The sequence below is a fragment of the Hyperolius riggenbachi genome, chromosome 5 (genome assembly GCF_040937935.1).
Source record: "Hyperolius riggenbachi isolate aHypRig1 chromosome 5, aHypRig1.pri, whole genome shotgun sequence".
In the NCBI taxonomy this organism is placed as follows: Eukaryota; Metazoa; Chordata; class Amphibia; order Anura; family Hyperoliidae; genus Hyperolius; species Hyperolius riggenbachi.
The window spans coordinates 17,798,477-17,814,782 of NC_090650.1; the positions used below are offsets into that span (position 1 = coordinate 17,798,477).

The 16,306-nt window shown below is 42.8% G+C and overlaps 1 protein-coding gene across 2 annotated transcripts in view; it reads left to right on the forward strand.

The window, feature by feature from the left end:
• ADCYAP1R1 (ADCYAP receptor type I) overlaps positions 1-14,239 on the forward strand; it is a 312,660-nt gene extending 298,421 nt beyond the window's left edge. For both annotated transcript variants that reach the window (XM_068238512.1, XM_068238513.1), the window contains 2 exons: positions 8,718-8,759; positions 13,061-14,239. In XM_068238512.1, coding sequence (XP_068094613.1) covers positions 8,718-8,759; positions 13,061-13,249 — 231 coding nt within the window. In that variant the 3' untranslated portion in view covers positions 13,250-14,239. The remainder of the gene's footprint in view (positions 1-8,717; positions 8,760-13,060) is intronic.
• Positions 14,240-16,306: the final 2,067 nt, after the last annotated feature.

The window sequence follows — 16,306 nt, forward strand, 5'->3', positions numbered from 1 at the left end:
AAAATATGCTAATCAATCGCAAAACGCTCAGAAAAGCGCTTCTGGTGTGAATGGGCTTTTAGTCCTTTCAAAGAGAAACCGTAACCAAGAATTGAATTTCATCCCAATCAGTAGCTAATACCCCATTTCCCATGAGAAAACTTTTCCTTTTCTCAAACAGATCAGCAAGGGGCTCTTTATGGCTGATTTTGTGGTAAAACCCCTCCCACAGTGCGATGTCAGCGCCTCACAGCACTTTGGAAGCCTTGTTGCGTTGTGGGAAATAACAGCTGTTTCCAACCACCAAAAAAAGCAAACAGCATCTCCTTCCAGTGACATTACCTGCCAGTTCTAAAAATGTTGCCATGTGATAAATGTCAGAATGTAAATCAGGGAGAGCCAGAGGAAAGATTTTACAATGGGCAAACACTGACTAAGGCCCGGTTCACACTTGCGGTGGCCCTCCGGAATCGCCGTGCCGGAGCCGCACCGCCTGCAGAACGGACGGAACGGACGCACGGCATAGCAATTAAAGCCTATGCGTCCGTTCACATGAGTCCGTTCTGCAGAACCGGAGCCGGACCGGATCCGGGCCGGATCCGGACTCCGGCCTCCGTTCCAACATGCGCTATTTTTTCATCCGGCCCCTCCGGCAGCCGTATCCGGGGCGGAGCCGGACTGCACCATCCGGCCAATACAAACAAATGGGAACCGGAGGCCGCACAACACACTGGCTGAGAAATCCGGATGTTCTACCCCACTTCCTATGCGGATTTTTGCGGCGATATTGGCTGGGGACACCTGGGCAAGCATTTTGGAGTGGAGCAGCACGAGCTGGAGGTGTTGGCAGGATGTTGGCAGCATGTCGGAGGTGGAGGTGAGTGCTAAACAGCAGAGGGCCTGATTCCACAGGTCCCCCTTCTGCTGACCTCCCAGACCCCAACATTTTTTTTTATTTACGTTAACTTTGCCAAACGGATCCGGATCGCATCCTGATTACCACCTGATGCAACCTGACCGGATCCGGATCGGATCCGGATCAGAACCGTACGGTTCCGATCCGGATCCGGTCCGGATCCGGTCAGGTCATCCGGTCCGTTTGGCAAACAACCGCTAATGTGAACCGGGCCTTAATCATTTATACATAATTATTGTAAAAACAAAGCACTTTTTTTATTACATTATTTTCACTGGAGTTCCTCTTTAAATCTAAAGACGGTCAGACAATGCGAGCCACTTAGTTCAGTATATTTAAAAAAAAAATGAAATGCCAAATGTTATTTTTACAAAATTGTGTTGTGCATCTAGGCAGCCACCATTGTAACGATCGGTGTCAACACACAGAGAGAATCTGATTATTGGTGATCTGCAGTATCACCAAGAATACAGATCTATACCTGATTATGGATGATCTGCAGAATCACCAATAATACAGATATAGTGCTAACCTCTGGACACCTCTGGATATATATGTATGGTGAGTGTTTGGTGTAACAGTATGACTTTTGAGCAACCCACCTGAAGAACAGGTGACCCTAAGCAGTACAGAAGATACTGCTATGGAGGGTACAGAAACCTTCCAGCAGCCTGGGACTCTCCATGGGGTGGAGTCAGGCTGAAGGTAGGAAGGACCAGATAGTAGGTGACACCTGAAGGTGGATGTCACTGACTGATCTTGGAGACTATCTCTTAAGTGGAGAGAGATAGCTCTTGAGGTCGGGCAAGCCAGGTCGGCAACACACAGACAGATAAAGTACAAAGACAGAAGGCTGATTCGGTATCCAAGTCAGGCAGGGTTTGGCAACGAGATATCAGATGTGCGTGGTACCGACTCAGAAAGCAGAGGGATAGTCAGGAGAGCAACAGGTCATAACAAATAACAAACAATGCCTAGTCTTGGGTGTGAGGTCCTCGGTTTCTACACCCTGGAACTAGTCTGATGTATAACAGAACGAAAATACAAGTTCCCTAGTCTTGGGTGTGAGGTCCGTGGTCTCTACACCCTGAAACTAGTCTGAAGTATAACAGAATGATAACACACGTTCCCTAGTCTTGGTTGTGAGGTCCGTGGTCTCTACACCCTGGAACTAGTCTGAAGTATAACAGAATGATAACACAAGTTCCCTAGTGTAACGATTGTGGAATTCTCTCCGTGATCAGCGCACAAGACGTGCGCTGACACTGCGGAAATTCACCACAAGCGTGTAATTTGAGGGAACCCAGCAAAAGGTGCAATGCACCTGTAGAGGGAAATTCCTGTTGGCAGGTGGAGCTGTGGAGTGCAGAGGAACAGCTCCTCTGCCCTGCCACACACGCCAGACAAGAATTGCATGAAGGGAAGAAACGCAGGGCAAGATAGCCCTGAAAGAGAGAGATCAAAGCGACAGAGGGTATGTGTGTCCACCAAACTAGTCGCCACCCTGCGACGATGAACACACAACCATGAAGACAAAGTGAGAAGGCAGTCGCCAGAGATGGCGATTGCTAACAGCGACACAAGACCGAATAAGCACAGATGAGGAATGTATGTATGTCCACCAATCTAGCCGCCACCCTGCGACGGCGGACACACAACAAAGGAACTGAGTGAGAACGCAATCGCCAGAGAAGCGATTGCGAAAGAGAATGAGCACAGGGACAGATTGTACAGTATGTGTGTGCACCAAACTAGTCGCCAACCCGCGATGGTGCATACACAACAGCAGATATGAAGTAAGAACGCAATCGCGAGAGATGCGATTGCCCGAGGTGACACAAGGCTACAAGGCAGAGCACGAGAGTAGCAAAGGCACAGCAAATGATACAATGAGAAGATAAGGAAAATAACAAACGCTAGCTAAACGCGAACACCGCACTCATTTGCAACAGTGCACGCGTTTATGCGCGGTCTCCGCGTGTTAAGCACAACAGAGACAAGCACGCCTAACTAACCACCGACAGACAAACATGAAACAGAGGACGCGAGCGCTTGTTTAACGGTTACCTAACCGAGCCTCCAGCAAGCGTTCGTAGCAGACAAGACAGATACACGAAAACAGGAATAAGTGAGAGAGACGGATCCACAGCACTAGCGAAAGGCGAGTGCGATCCAGGCAAGACAGATTAGAGGTGATAGCTGGTAGCAACCGCTGCTCCAGCTATACTCCAAGAACAAAGATCAGAATGACTTCCTGTCGACCACCGCTGGGACAGAACAATCACAACAGACAAACAAAACAGATATGCAATCCTAACTGCACTAGGGAATCTGCCTAGTGCATTTCCAGGAATTACTCTAAACTAATCTTCAAACAATGAGCAAGGCTGACACTCCAAGAGTGTTCCACAGGACTAACCCTTATGACCAGCAAAGGACTCTGGGAAACATAGCTCTTTATACTGCCAGTCATCAAAGGAGGCAGGTAGGGGATTTGCATAACAAGTGTATGCAAATTCCTAAGCAGCAGAACAGACCAGAAACTTGTAATGGAAAGACAGGTCTCTCTTGCAGAGACCTGCAGCCCACAGACTAGAGGAATGGTCAAACAGCTGTCTGCCAGTGCATCCAGCTGAGCGGATCATTACAGTACCCCCTCCTCTAGGGTCGGATTCCAGACGAGCCTCTAAACTGATATTTGCAAAAGACTCTAACTGAAGACTCATGAAGGTCGGGGCAGCCCGACAAGGCCCAATTCCATAGTCAGCCCACCCGAAACCGACCTTATCGGAAGGAAAGCCACCGAAACATGCCCATCAGCACCACAAGTCTCAGCGTAACACCCATCAGTACTGTGAATGCCAGAGAAGAAGCCATCGACACCCACCGAGCCATGCCCACCACCTTCCAAGGACCGTCCAAAAATACCAAACCTGCCACAATACCCATTCGAAGTGCCCCTTTCCACAAAGCACCCACTGCTGATCTCATCCAAGGTACCAGGAAATATTTCTCCCAGGACCTCCCAGAACACTTTGAAGCTCCGCAGAGATCCCAGGAGGGCAGAACGATCACCAGGCTCACATGGAGAACTATCAAGAACCCCTATGGAACCAATGACAATTCCGGATTCAGAATTACCAGGGCAAGCATCAAGAACAGGGCCTTCAGGGACCACCTCTGGGCATGCAGGCAGACAGGCAACATCAGAACAGGTTTCCACCGAGGAAGCATCTGAGCAGGCTGGCAACTGAGACACACTTGGGCTTTCTGGGTCACAGAACACATCGGGGTACACTAGCCCAAGGGGAACCTCAGGACACGTCGAGGAACTGCCAACCTCAGAGTCTGTCACGACAAGACCAAAACCAGAACCGGGCAGAGAATCATCATGAGCAGTGGTCTCAAGCGCTGGACTTTCAAAAGAAGGCTTGGACTCAAACCTAGAAATCTCTGTGACAATAATATCATCATTGACTACATATGAGTGAAGCTCCACCAGAGCTGCAAAGGTAGTAAGCACAACAGCAATGCCTACTGAAGTGGGCAACACTTCAGAAGGACTTGGGGGGCAGGAGACATCTCCTACAAGTTCTGCACCCTTTGGGAGGAACTCGGAGGTCTCCAGGACATCAGACAAGACCTCAGGAACATCATTTTCTAAGTTTTCTGAGAAGGATTCTGAACTATCCATGTTACAGGGCAAAACTGGAACTTTATTTTGTGGACAGAGTAGATGTCCCAGGGAAGGTTCCACCATAAACTGAGACTGAATTTCATCATCATGAGCGGAATGTACAGGAATATTTACTGGAACAAACACTGACTCCCTAACTTTAATCTCACTGCACCCAGAATTCTGCATAGCAGTCAAACTAGCTTGCAACTCCTGAACTGCAGAAAAACAGGTGAGTATGGTAGCAATACCTAGACGAGCCTCTAGGGACACTGCAGGAGACTCTAAACAAGGCCATATTAACTCATCCGGAGTACAGGGTGCAGAATCAGCATTTTCCTCAGAACAAGAAAGGGACTCCCAAATGTCAGTGCGAGTGGAGATGACGTTTTCATTCATGGTACAGGGCAGATTCAAAGAAAGCTTCCCTGGGCAAAGCAAAAAAGCTTCAGCATCAGATTCGCAAAACCGAAGCGCTGTCTCACTCTTGAATTCGGCTAACCATGTCAAATCCGAGGAGTCAGAACGCAAAACTTGCGAATCAAAAATCGCTTTAGGTGGTGAAACTGACGCTTCCATAGCGCAAACCTCCACGATCTGCGGGGCAAACTGTAAGGCGTTCAGGACAGAAACACTGGAGCAACTGTCACCAGGCAACAGGCCCTTATAGGTGTGAACAGGGTGAGACAAAGACGCATTTGCAGTAGAAATAGCGACAACATCAGGAAAAACTTTATTAGACATATTAATTTTAATTTTGATGCTGCATAATTTAGGAATTTTCCCCATAGCAGGATCACAGATGGAAGATCTTAAAGATCTGTCTCTAAATGACAAGGGGTCCCACACATCCTTGAGAAAACTGGCACATTCATGCTGATCACAATCTGCAGGAACATCCGAGAAACAGGCATCAGATCGCATACATTCAAACTGCACGCAGTCAGGAGAGAATCCTCCAGGATTCGCACAGGAATCAACCACAGTGGAACACCCACTCATTTCAGATCGCACAATGTCAAGACTCACATGCTTTACCCCAGAAAGGCAGGAACAATCATCCGACAACGATGTCTCTTTATTGGAATCAATTGATTGGTGTGTGTGCAACTCATCCAAAATCGTCTGCCATACATAAATCATCAGATCCACATCACCCTCGTCACATTCATCGGAATCAATCAAAAGGTACATAGAATCGAGACAATCATTCAAGACATCTTCGCTTTTTGCGATGTAAAAATCGCAAAAGGCTTTCCAATCAAAATCAAATTCCTCCATCAAGGCCCCAATGTCCCATGAGGCAAATGGAGGTTCAAACAAGCCAGTATCCAGATAATCTCCATATGGGTGGAGTTCAGGAACAAGAACAGATTTTTTAACTGCTTTAATATAGTGTGTGATCCTACCTATAATAGGATCCACATAAGCTTTGGATTGGGGCAAAAAACCCGGAGACTGAGCAACATCATTGTAAACATCATTATCATACTGAATGGTTTTGCACATTTCAGACTTGACAGAAATAACCTTCTTATTTGTGGTTGCTATGGGCAACAAATCTTTTGGCTGACAAGCCGAATCAGCAGATTGGCCTACAAGCACCAATTCATTAACATATGGTAATGACACAGAAATGTTGCATAACCTAATCTGATCAGCATCATGCACTGCAGGAAAAAACTCAAAGAAATAACTTGGCATGAAAGTTCCAAGCTTACGAGAAAACACATGAAACAGAAATCTGCAAAGGTTATGTCTCAGATTCTTGTGTCTGGCATACTCATCAGCCCACACGAACAGATCCCCTTGGAAAAGATTGTAAGCAATCTGACCACTCTAAGTGGAAATATTGGTGGCCTGAAATTCAGGATTTGCCAAGAATCTGGAACATTCTGATATGAACTCATCTCTGGTTTCAGAGTCCAGTATCTTAAACCTCTTAAAGACACAGGACCCGTATTTGACCAAATCGTACAAATCGGAAATTCCCGCCACACTGGGAATTTCGGTTTGGCTGGTCATACTGTAACGATTGTGGAATTCTCTCCGTGATCAGCGCACAAGACGTGCGCTGACACTGCGGAAATCCTCCACAAGCGTATAATTTGAGGGAACCCAGCAAAAGGAGCAAAGCACCTGTAGAGGGAAATTCCTGTCGGCAGGTGGAGCTGTGGAGTGCAGAGGAACAGCTCCTCTGCCCTGCCACACACGCCAGACAGGAATTGCACGAAGGGAAGAAACGCAGGGCAAGATAGCCCTGAAAGAGAGAGATCAAAGCGACAGAGGGTATGTGTGTCCACCAAACTAGTCGCCACCCTGCGACGATGAACACACAACCAGGAAGATAAAGTGAGAAGGCAATCGCTGGAGATGGCGGTTGCTAACAGCGAAACAAGACCGAATAAGCACAGATGAGGAATGTATGTATGTCCACCAATCTAGCCGCCAACCTGCGACGGCGGACACACAACAAAGGAACTGAGTAAGAACGCAATCGCCTGAGAAGCGATTGCGAATGAGATTGAGCAAAGGGACAGATTGTATGTGTGCGCACCAAACTAGTCGCCAACCCGCGACGGTGCATACACAACAGCAGATACGAAGTAGGAACGCAATCGCGAGAGAGGCGATTGCCAGAGGTGACACAAGGCTACAGCAAGGCAGAGCACGAGAGTAGCAAAGGCACAGCAAATATACAATGAGAAGATAAGGAAAATAACAAACGGTAACTAAACGCGAACATCGCACTCATTCGCAACAGTGCACGCATTTATGCGCAGTCCCCGCGTGTTAAGCACAACAGAGACAAGCACGCCTAACTAACCACCGACAGACAAACATAAAACAGAGGACGCGAGCGCTTGCTTAACGGTTACCTCACCGAGCCTCCAGCAAGCGTTCGTAGCAGACAAGACAGATACACGAAAACAGGAATAAGTGAGAGATAGGATCCACAGCACTAGCGCAAGAGGCTAGTGCGATCCAGGAAGACAGAACAGAAGGATCCACAGCACTAGCGCAAGGCGAGTGCGATCCAAGCTAGACAGGCAGATGAGATAGCTGGTAGCAACTGCTGCTCCAGCTATACTCCAAGAACAAAGATCAGAACGATCTCCTGTCAACCACTGCAGGGACAGGACAATCAAAACAGACAAACAAAACAGATATGCAATCCTAACTGCACTAGGGAACCTGCCTAGTGCAGTCCCAGGAATTACTCTAAGCTAATCTTCAAACAATGAGCAAGGCTGACACTCCAGGAGTGTTTCACAGGACTAACCCTTATGACCAGCCCAGGTCTGTGATATCACATGGTATATATAGAGCAAGCCTACAAAGGATGTGGCTAGGCAACCTGCATGACAAACGTATGCAAATTCCTCAGCAGCAAGCTGCAAAACTGACAAAAGGTCTCTCTTCCAGAGACCTGCAGAATGCAGACCTGAACAGTGGTCAAAAAGCTGCCTGCCTGCGCAGGCAGCCGAGCGGATCCTCACAGAGTGGTATTTTAGGCAAGAATTAATAAGTTCTAATTGGGACAAAAATAAAAGTAATATCTTATTTAAAGTGGACCTGAAGGGGAAAAAGTGCCCCTGGCAGGTACCTACTTCGGGAATGGGAACGCTTCTGGATCCTAAACAGGTTTCTCCCATCCTCCTCAGCAGAAGCAATCCAGTGCTGAGACCCCCAAAAATACTCTTGTCGGTGCTGTGATTTGCACAGTAGTGGCTTTCCACTTGGACTCCATCGGAAATAGCCGAGCCCGAATGGGTCCTCCCCACTGCGCAGACACGGACCGTTTGCATCTGAGCAGTAGAGCGGACCGGATGGGGCTCGGCAATTTCCGCCGTAGCCCGAACTGAAAGCCGCTAGTGCCCCTGAAGGCCACTATCATTGTTATTGCTGGTTTGGGAGTCCCAGTGCTGGATTGGGCTGGCTGAGGAGGAAGGGAGAAGCCATCCCAAGGTAAGTATCCCTTTTTAATTTTTTTTGTAAATTACGTTAACTTTAAACAATAGATTTAATTTAAATTGTCAGTATTGGTGATTACTTTAGCAACAGATTAATAAATATTGTCCAATCTGTACTTATTGTCAATGAAAGTTTAATATAGATAAAACATTGTTTATTTCTGTTTTTAAGGGTTTTGTTGTTGCGATCCTCTATTGCTTCCTGAATGGAGAGGTAAGTAGAAATTTAATGCGTATTTCTCATTCACCACTTTATATTCCCATTCCTTCAAATGGGCGTTCATATTTTGTTCTTATGCTAGAAAATCTGTTGAGGCTGTGTTCACATGTGACATAGTGTGAAAGACTGCGTTTTATGTCATGATAAACATACCGTATATACTCGCAAGCAAGCCGACCCGCATGTAAGCCGACCCCCCAACTTTCACCTGAAAAAACAGGGAAAAATGATTGAGCCCCATATAAGCCGGGGGTAGGAAATGCTGGCCGCCTTATTCCCCTAGTGTGTCCCACTATAGCTAGTATAGTGCCCAGTATCGCTAGTATAGTGCCCAGTATAGCTAGTAAAGTGCCCCAGTTTAGCTAGTATAGTGCTCAATATAGCTAGTATAGTGCTCAGTATAGCTAGTATAGTGCTCAGTATAGCTAGTATAGTGCCCCAGTTTAGCTAGTATAGTGCCCCAGTTTATCTAGTATAGTGCCCCAGTTTAGCTAGTATAGTGCTCAGTTTAGCTAGTATAGTGTTCAGTATAGCTAATATAGTGCTCAGTATAGTGCTCAGTATAGCTAGTATAGTGCTCAGTATAGCTAATATAGTGCTCAGTATAGTGCTCAGTATAGCTAGTATAGTGCTCAGTATAGCTAGTATAGTGCCCAGTATCGCTAGTATAGTGCCCAGTATAGCTAGTATAGTGCTCAGTATAGCTAGTATAGTGCTCAGTTTAGCTAGTATAGTGCTCAGTTTAGCTAGTATAGTGCTCAGTATAGCTAGCATAGTGCCCCAGTATAGTCAGTATAGTGCTCAGTATAGCTAGTAAAGTGCCCCAGTTTAGCTAGTATAGTGCTCAGTATAGCTAGTATAGTGCTCAGTATAGTGCTCAGTATAGCTAGTGAAGTGCCCCAGTTTAGCTAGTATAGTGCTCTGTATAGCTAGTATAGTGCCCTAGTATAGTGCCCCAGTATAGCTAGCATAGTGCCCCACTATGGGTAGGTGGGTGGGTAAATAGCTAGTGCCCCTCCCCGCTCCCCCCGCGGCCGCCGCTGCTATTACCTTAGGCGGCGCCGCTTCCTTTATCCCCGTCCTGCTCCGGTAACTAACTAATTCACAGCAGCGCGCCCCTCGCTGCTGTGATGACGGAGAAAACCATAGAGAGCGGCTTCCTGTAACGGCGATGCCGTTACTATGGGAACCGCTCTCTATGGTTTCCTCCGTCATCACAGCAGCGAGGGGCGCGCTGCTGTGAAGTAGTTAGTTATCGGAGCAGGACGGGGATAGAGGAAGCGGCGCCGCCTAAGGTAATAGCAGCGGCGGCCGCGGGGGGAGCAGAGAGGAGCACCACCTACCCACCCACCTACCCATGACTCGCAAGCAAGCCGACCCCCCAACTTTTGGGCCACTTTTGGGGGGTGAAAAATTTGGCTTGCTTGCGAGTATATACGGTAAGTGGGGACACCGAGAGCCCAATATAGTGTAGTAAGCAAAACAATAGGTTGGAATTGAAACGTATATAGTGTATATACTCACAAAAGTGGGTTACCTCCTAGGTAACCACTGTACAGGCAGGTGAGGTGATTAGACTTGTCCTCACTCAGGATTTAAAGTCGCTCTCTGTAGATCAGGAAATAGGAGTACATGCAGTACAGTCTCAAGGTCACGATAAGTGCCTTTGTCCTACAGGAGCTTATCGTGACCTTGAGACTGTACTGCATGTACTCCTATTTGTTATTGCCTAAGGGAGCGGGAACATACCCGTGAAACGCGTTGCATGGTTGTCTGGAGTATATAAATAAACCTGTTGTTGTTAAAAAACTGACAGTATCTTGTCTACTTCAAGGAGGCGAGTCCACCACCACCTCCTGAGGAATTTTAAACTTTTTAGTACATTTTATCCTGCTGGTGCCTCTGTTCACTCTTATATTGCCTTTTATGTCATGTTTTATGTTAATGTTGTGTGCTTTTCATTAGCGTTTTTGGTGTGTTTGCGATGCGTTTTGCATGCGTTTTAATGCATTTGCGGTTCGCATATATAAACGCATATGTGTTTTGTATGCTTTTTCCATGCGTTTTTATATTTCCATTTATGCAAATCACCCGGAAGACAACAGGAAACAAAAATACAGCAAAAAAAGATTTTAGGAAAAAACACATATAAAAACGCATGGAAAACTTACGAAAAAAAACATACCATTGTGTTCTTATTGACTTTCATTATGTGCCTTTTGGCAGAGTTCCTGCATATTATGCAACAAAATCACCGTTTTCGGAATGCATACCGTAAATCGCAGGTCTCTGTTTTTTTTCTGTGTCCCATTGACTAACATTGTTGCATAAAACGCCACGTTTTACGCTAGTGTTTCTGCTGTGTGTGCACCCAGCCTCAAGAATGTATTTTTCTAATTGGCTGTTCCATAATGTTGGTTACAGCTTCAAGCCCTGGTTGAACTCCACATTTTTTTAATGCATATAATTGTGAATTTGTATTTGTTAACCATCCATAACATTTGTGTAGTGCCTGTCTGCACTTTTTGCAATAAACATATTTAAAACTAGCACATATGTTCCAGTTGGGCACTTTAAGCCAATAAATATGTAATAAGGATGGTCAATGATATGCAAATAATTCTGAGTTGATGCAGAATTTGAATGGCCCATTTTCAAGCTGAAAAACTAGAATACACCATTTTTATAATCCTACATATAATCCTACATATAATCCTACAGTGGCTGGACAATGTAATGGTTAAGGGCTCTGCCTCTGACACAGGAGACCTGGGTTCAAATCTCGGCTCTGCCTGCTCAGTAAGCCGGCACCTATTCAGTAAAAGACCTTAGGCAAGTCTCCCTAACACTGCTACTGCCTATAGAGCGCGTCCTAGTTGCTGCAGCTCTGGCGCTTTGAGTCCGCCAGGAGAAAAAGCGTGATATAAATGTTATTTGTCTTGTCTAATTTTTCTCTTGACAACTGTTGAACACAAAAGGCAAGGCCATGCCTGGCTACATATCTGTAAACAGTGGCTGGATGGTGTAATGGTTAAGGGCTCTGCCTCTGACACAGGAGACCAGAGTTCAAATCTTAGCTCTGCCTGTTCAGTAAGCCAGCACCTATTCAGTAGGAGACCTTAGGCAAGTCTTCCTGCTACTGCCTATAGAGCGTGCCCTAGTGGCTGCAGCTCTGGAGTCTGCCAGGAGAAAAGCGTGATATAAATGTTATTTGTCTTGTCTACATCAACTCAGATGAGGGCTGTAAGAACGATCAGCACAAATTTTGCATAAATGTAATTTCACATCATAATTTGCAATTATGATGCAATATCGTAAAAAAAAAAAGAAATAAGGTAAAACACTTTTTAAAAATACCTTGTAGTTTTTGAGATAATCGATTTTCAAAATGCAAAGGAAAAAAGGTTTTAAAAATGATCTTTAAGCTGTCGTTTTTCTGAGTTTAAAAAAAAACATTCTTCCTTTGCATTTTGAAAACCGATATTCTAAAAAACTACAACCTCTTAGAGTTGGCCTGAACGGTTCGCCGGCGAACAGTTCCCGGCGAACTTAGGTGGTTCGCGAACTGAAAATCGGAGGTTCGGGCCATCTCTAATCATGATACCCAAAAGACTAGAGATCGGTATACCCCCCGCCCCCCCCCCCGAACTGTAAATTGTCCCCCTTTGCCTGGGTGCAGTATTTTAAAATCTCAACTGTCTGCCGCAACTCCTGGCCTCCACCGCCATCGCCACAATAGCATGTCCCACGCGGCATCTCGCATGCATGGGTGACCTCATTCACACACTCCTTGTGCCACGTGGTATAGGCTATTACAGTGATGGCGGTGATGAACACGAATTACGTTGGTGGACAGGTGAAATTTTAGGGAGCACGGGTACTGGGGGGACATTCCTAATCTTTGGCAGTGATTTCAAACTGAAATCTATTGGTCTGGGTAGTATGGGCAGGCAACAGATCTATTGCTGATCGATCAGAGAGGAATCTGTCTCATGGTCGATCTGCCTTTAGAAAGCACCTGAAAATGCAACATCATGTACAATAGACAATAGATGCAAGTTGGTAAGAAAATAATGTATGTATTTTGCTATGTTTAAACAGATATTATGCATGATGATGATCACATGATTTACTAACAAAAAAATATGAATGGATGGTTGTGATGAATAGATAGATAGATAGATAGATAGATAGATAGATAGATAGATAGATAGATAGATATTGCATATATGACATCCTTCTCCATAACAACAAAAGTACATAAAAAAATGACCTTTCAAAGTTTCTCCCTAAAGGTGCAGTCAGAGATAAAGAGAAAATGGAGGAGTTGGAAAGTCAACCGGTACTTTGCTGTGGACTTCAAGCACCGACATCCATCGCTGGCGAGCAGCGGAGTCAACGGGGGGACACAACTGTCCATTCTGAGCAAGAGCAGCTCCCAAATCCGGATGTCCAGCATAAATGCGGAGAACCTGGTGACATGAGGCCCCCATCTGCCTGAGAACATTCGAACATCTCTTTTCTTTCTAATATTTTCCTTTTTTACATTTTACCTTTTTTTGGTTTGTAAATGGAAACAGAAATCTGGGGAAATGTCCTTCGTGGGTTGGTATATGTTAGAAGAAAAAAAAAAAGGTTTAAGAAAGAAACGGGGTACTTCAATTCAAGAGTCAAGAGATCACGTTGATCACATCCATGGAATCGTGTTATTGGTAGATAGCAATAGAATTTCATTGACATAAGATTCATACATTTTTTAAAATGCAAAGTGCACAGTAAAGATCATTCTTTCGAGTGTTATTCATATAGGCAACGTATGCCTACACATTGAATTTTTTTTTTTAGTTATCAGGATATTGATGTATAAAAATAGGGGTACATTTATGAAAATGAGTGCACTTGTAGCTGTGTTTTGCAGCCTGTCAATTTTCTCACCAATATTGCTTAATTATTGTAATTTAGGCAGTTTGATCACCAGCTGTAGCTGTGCCCACTGTTGTTGAAGGGGAAACAATTCCAGTACCAATAAATGAAGGCCATAGTTACATTTCCACTGGTTTTCATGAATGTCCTCTAGATAATAAAGGAGAAATCATTTGGAGCACTTGAACTGTAATTGTTATAGTGTATTAAAATAGTGTGGACAAGTAAGTCATGGTAGTTTACAATATTGTGGCAGCTTGAGTAGAGTTTTTTTTTTCTTTACCCTTTTTTTGTGCTTGTAAATTGAAAATGTGAACTAACTGACCTAACTGATGTCTTTTTAGATTGCACTGTGCTTGGTGGTAAATGCAGGGTGTGTCTGCAGGAGAATTGCAGAATCTACGCAAAATATGGATTACTGTACAGTAATATTTTGAAGATGTTATATGTTGTCAATAGGACAATGGTGGTGTTTACCGTAGACACTGGAAGAGACCTCAAAATGTAATAAAAGTTACATTTTTTATTTTATTTTTAACAAGGTTAAACAGATAGACGTATAATATATTTTTTTTTCATATTTTGTGACAGAAGAAAGAAAGAAAATTTACCTTCAAATCCAGAACAACAGCTGGTGCATATTTTCTTATGTCACACCGATATGATGTCAATTAACTCTTATAAAAAAAAATAAATATATATATACACACATATATCAATAATACAATTTAACAGGTATTATTTTATTGTAAGAATAAAACTAAACAAAAATAGTTAAAGAAAACTGGATAATTATGCTACATTTATAAGTATTTTCTTATTTTTTAACTACAAACAGGAGATAATAAAAAACACTGTCATAAATAGTTGGTGTGCAAAAGGCCATGTCTTTGTTTTAGAATGTATCGTAGCAGACACAAGATATTTTTGAATGACAGAGCAAAGGTAAGGCCTGAAAAATGCAGAATGTGTATTTTTAATGCAGAATGTGTATAAATAATGCAGAATGTGTATAGCTCACATTTTACATTTCGAATCATGCAACTTTTTTATGTTTGCCTATATAAGAACTGGGCTGTGACATTAATTGTGCCATAGATCACTCTGAGCCATTGACAAAAACAGCATTTTATGTGCCATAAAAATACTTTCTATTATATATTTGTGTGTAAGTCTTACTTTTTACAAAGGAAGGTTAAATGTTACAAAATGTCTAGAATTAATTTTTAAGATTTACAATGTACAGTATAGCATCCCAACCTACCGTCTAAATTGTAGAGTGTTGGAATATACTAAACTTACATAATATATGTTTTATATTTGGAATTTTACACAGTAGGTTTATATGACCTGAAGCAGTGTGGATCCACAACAAATAAACAAAAAATTAAAGTTGTTTTTGAAATGACAGAAATCACTAGATTTAACACAGATTTAACACAGAAATACAATTATTTTACTGTACCAAAAGTAAAAAATATAAAAGCCAAAGGAGACTTTTCACTAAAATTTTAAATGAGCAGTATTGTTTTGCAATAAACAAACATTTTATTTTAAGGTGATCTGTCTTCAAATCAACACAGATTTATTATTCTTGCAAAAAAAATCAAATCAATCATTTTACAGTTTTATGGTTAGAATCAAATTCATTACACATTTTTGACACAATAGGTCCCTCAAGTGCCTTTTTAATTTTTTTTCTACAAGGCTAAGGTTTTCAAAAAGGTTATTACAATAGAACACAAAGATCTAACAGAATATATTAAAATACCCCTCAATTCACTGAAAAATTGAAAAAGAAAATTGAACATTTTTGCAAGAGAGATGTCTTATTTTGAACAAATACCGTAACTACTTCTAACAACATGTTCAATTAAAATCACTATATTTCATGGAAAGTAATACAATTATTTATACATATTAGATTAGAAATATCAATTTACATGGCTGGGGTTCTTACTAATATAGTTTATACTATATAAACTTAAATTAATATATTGTTGCTAATCGTTTTACTGGATAATTATGTGAATATCAATATACATCACAAAGCCTTGAGGAAGCTATTTTCTGGTTTTAATTCTGTATTAATATGCAAAAAGTGTTGTAAAAATTATAGATTCTCAACTCATGTTCTAAGCGGCATCTTCCTCACTTTTATCTTTAAAACTACTCTTTTGCATACACTGTAATTAAAGAAACTACATACTCCTAGTCCAACTGTGAACAAAACCTTTTCTTTTTTTTGAAACTATGGATAGTTTGAGGGACAGTTGGACTATTACCAATTTGTTGATGCTGTCTTTGTCTTTATTAGGGAAAACTTCCCTTACTTCCTGCCCTTTGACACCAATATCTCTAATGTGAGGCCAGGGTGTCATTTAATTAGGAAGCGAAGAACATTCGTAAAACATTCTATCGCTTTCAAAGTATACAAAAGGTTTTTTTTGCATTGCTGACTTTTTACCTTTTTGAAAAAAAGTTACCTACTTCCTAATTTATATTAAAAAAAGTAAGAAACATTCTATTCAGCTCCGGCAAATAACTAAATATATAGTAACTCATTTTCATTATCCAAAATAATGGAAAGTTTTTTTTGTTTTGAGTTGGGCTTTATT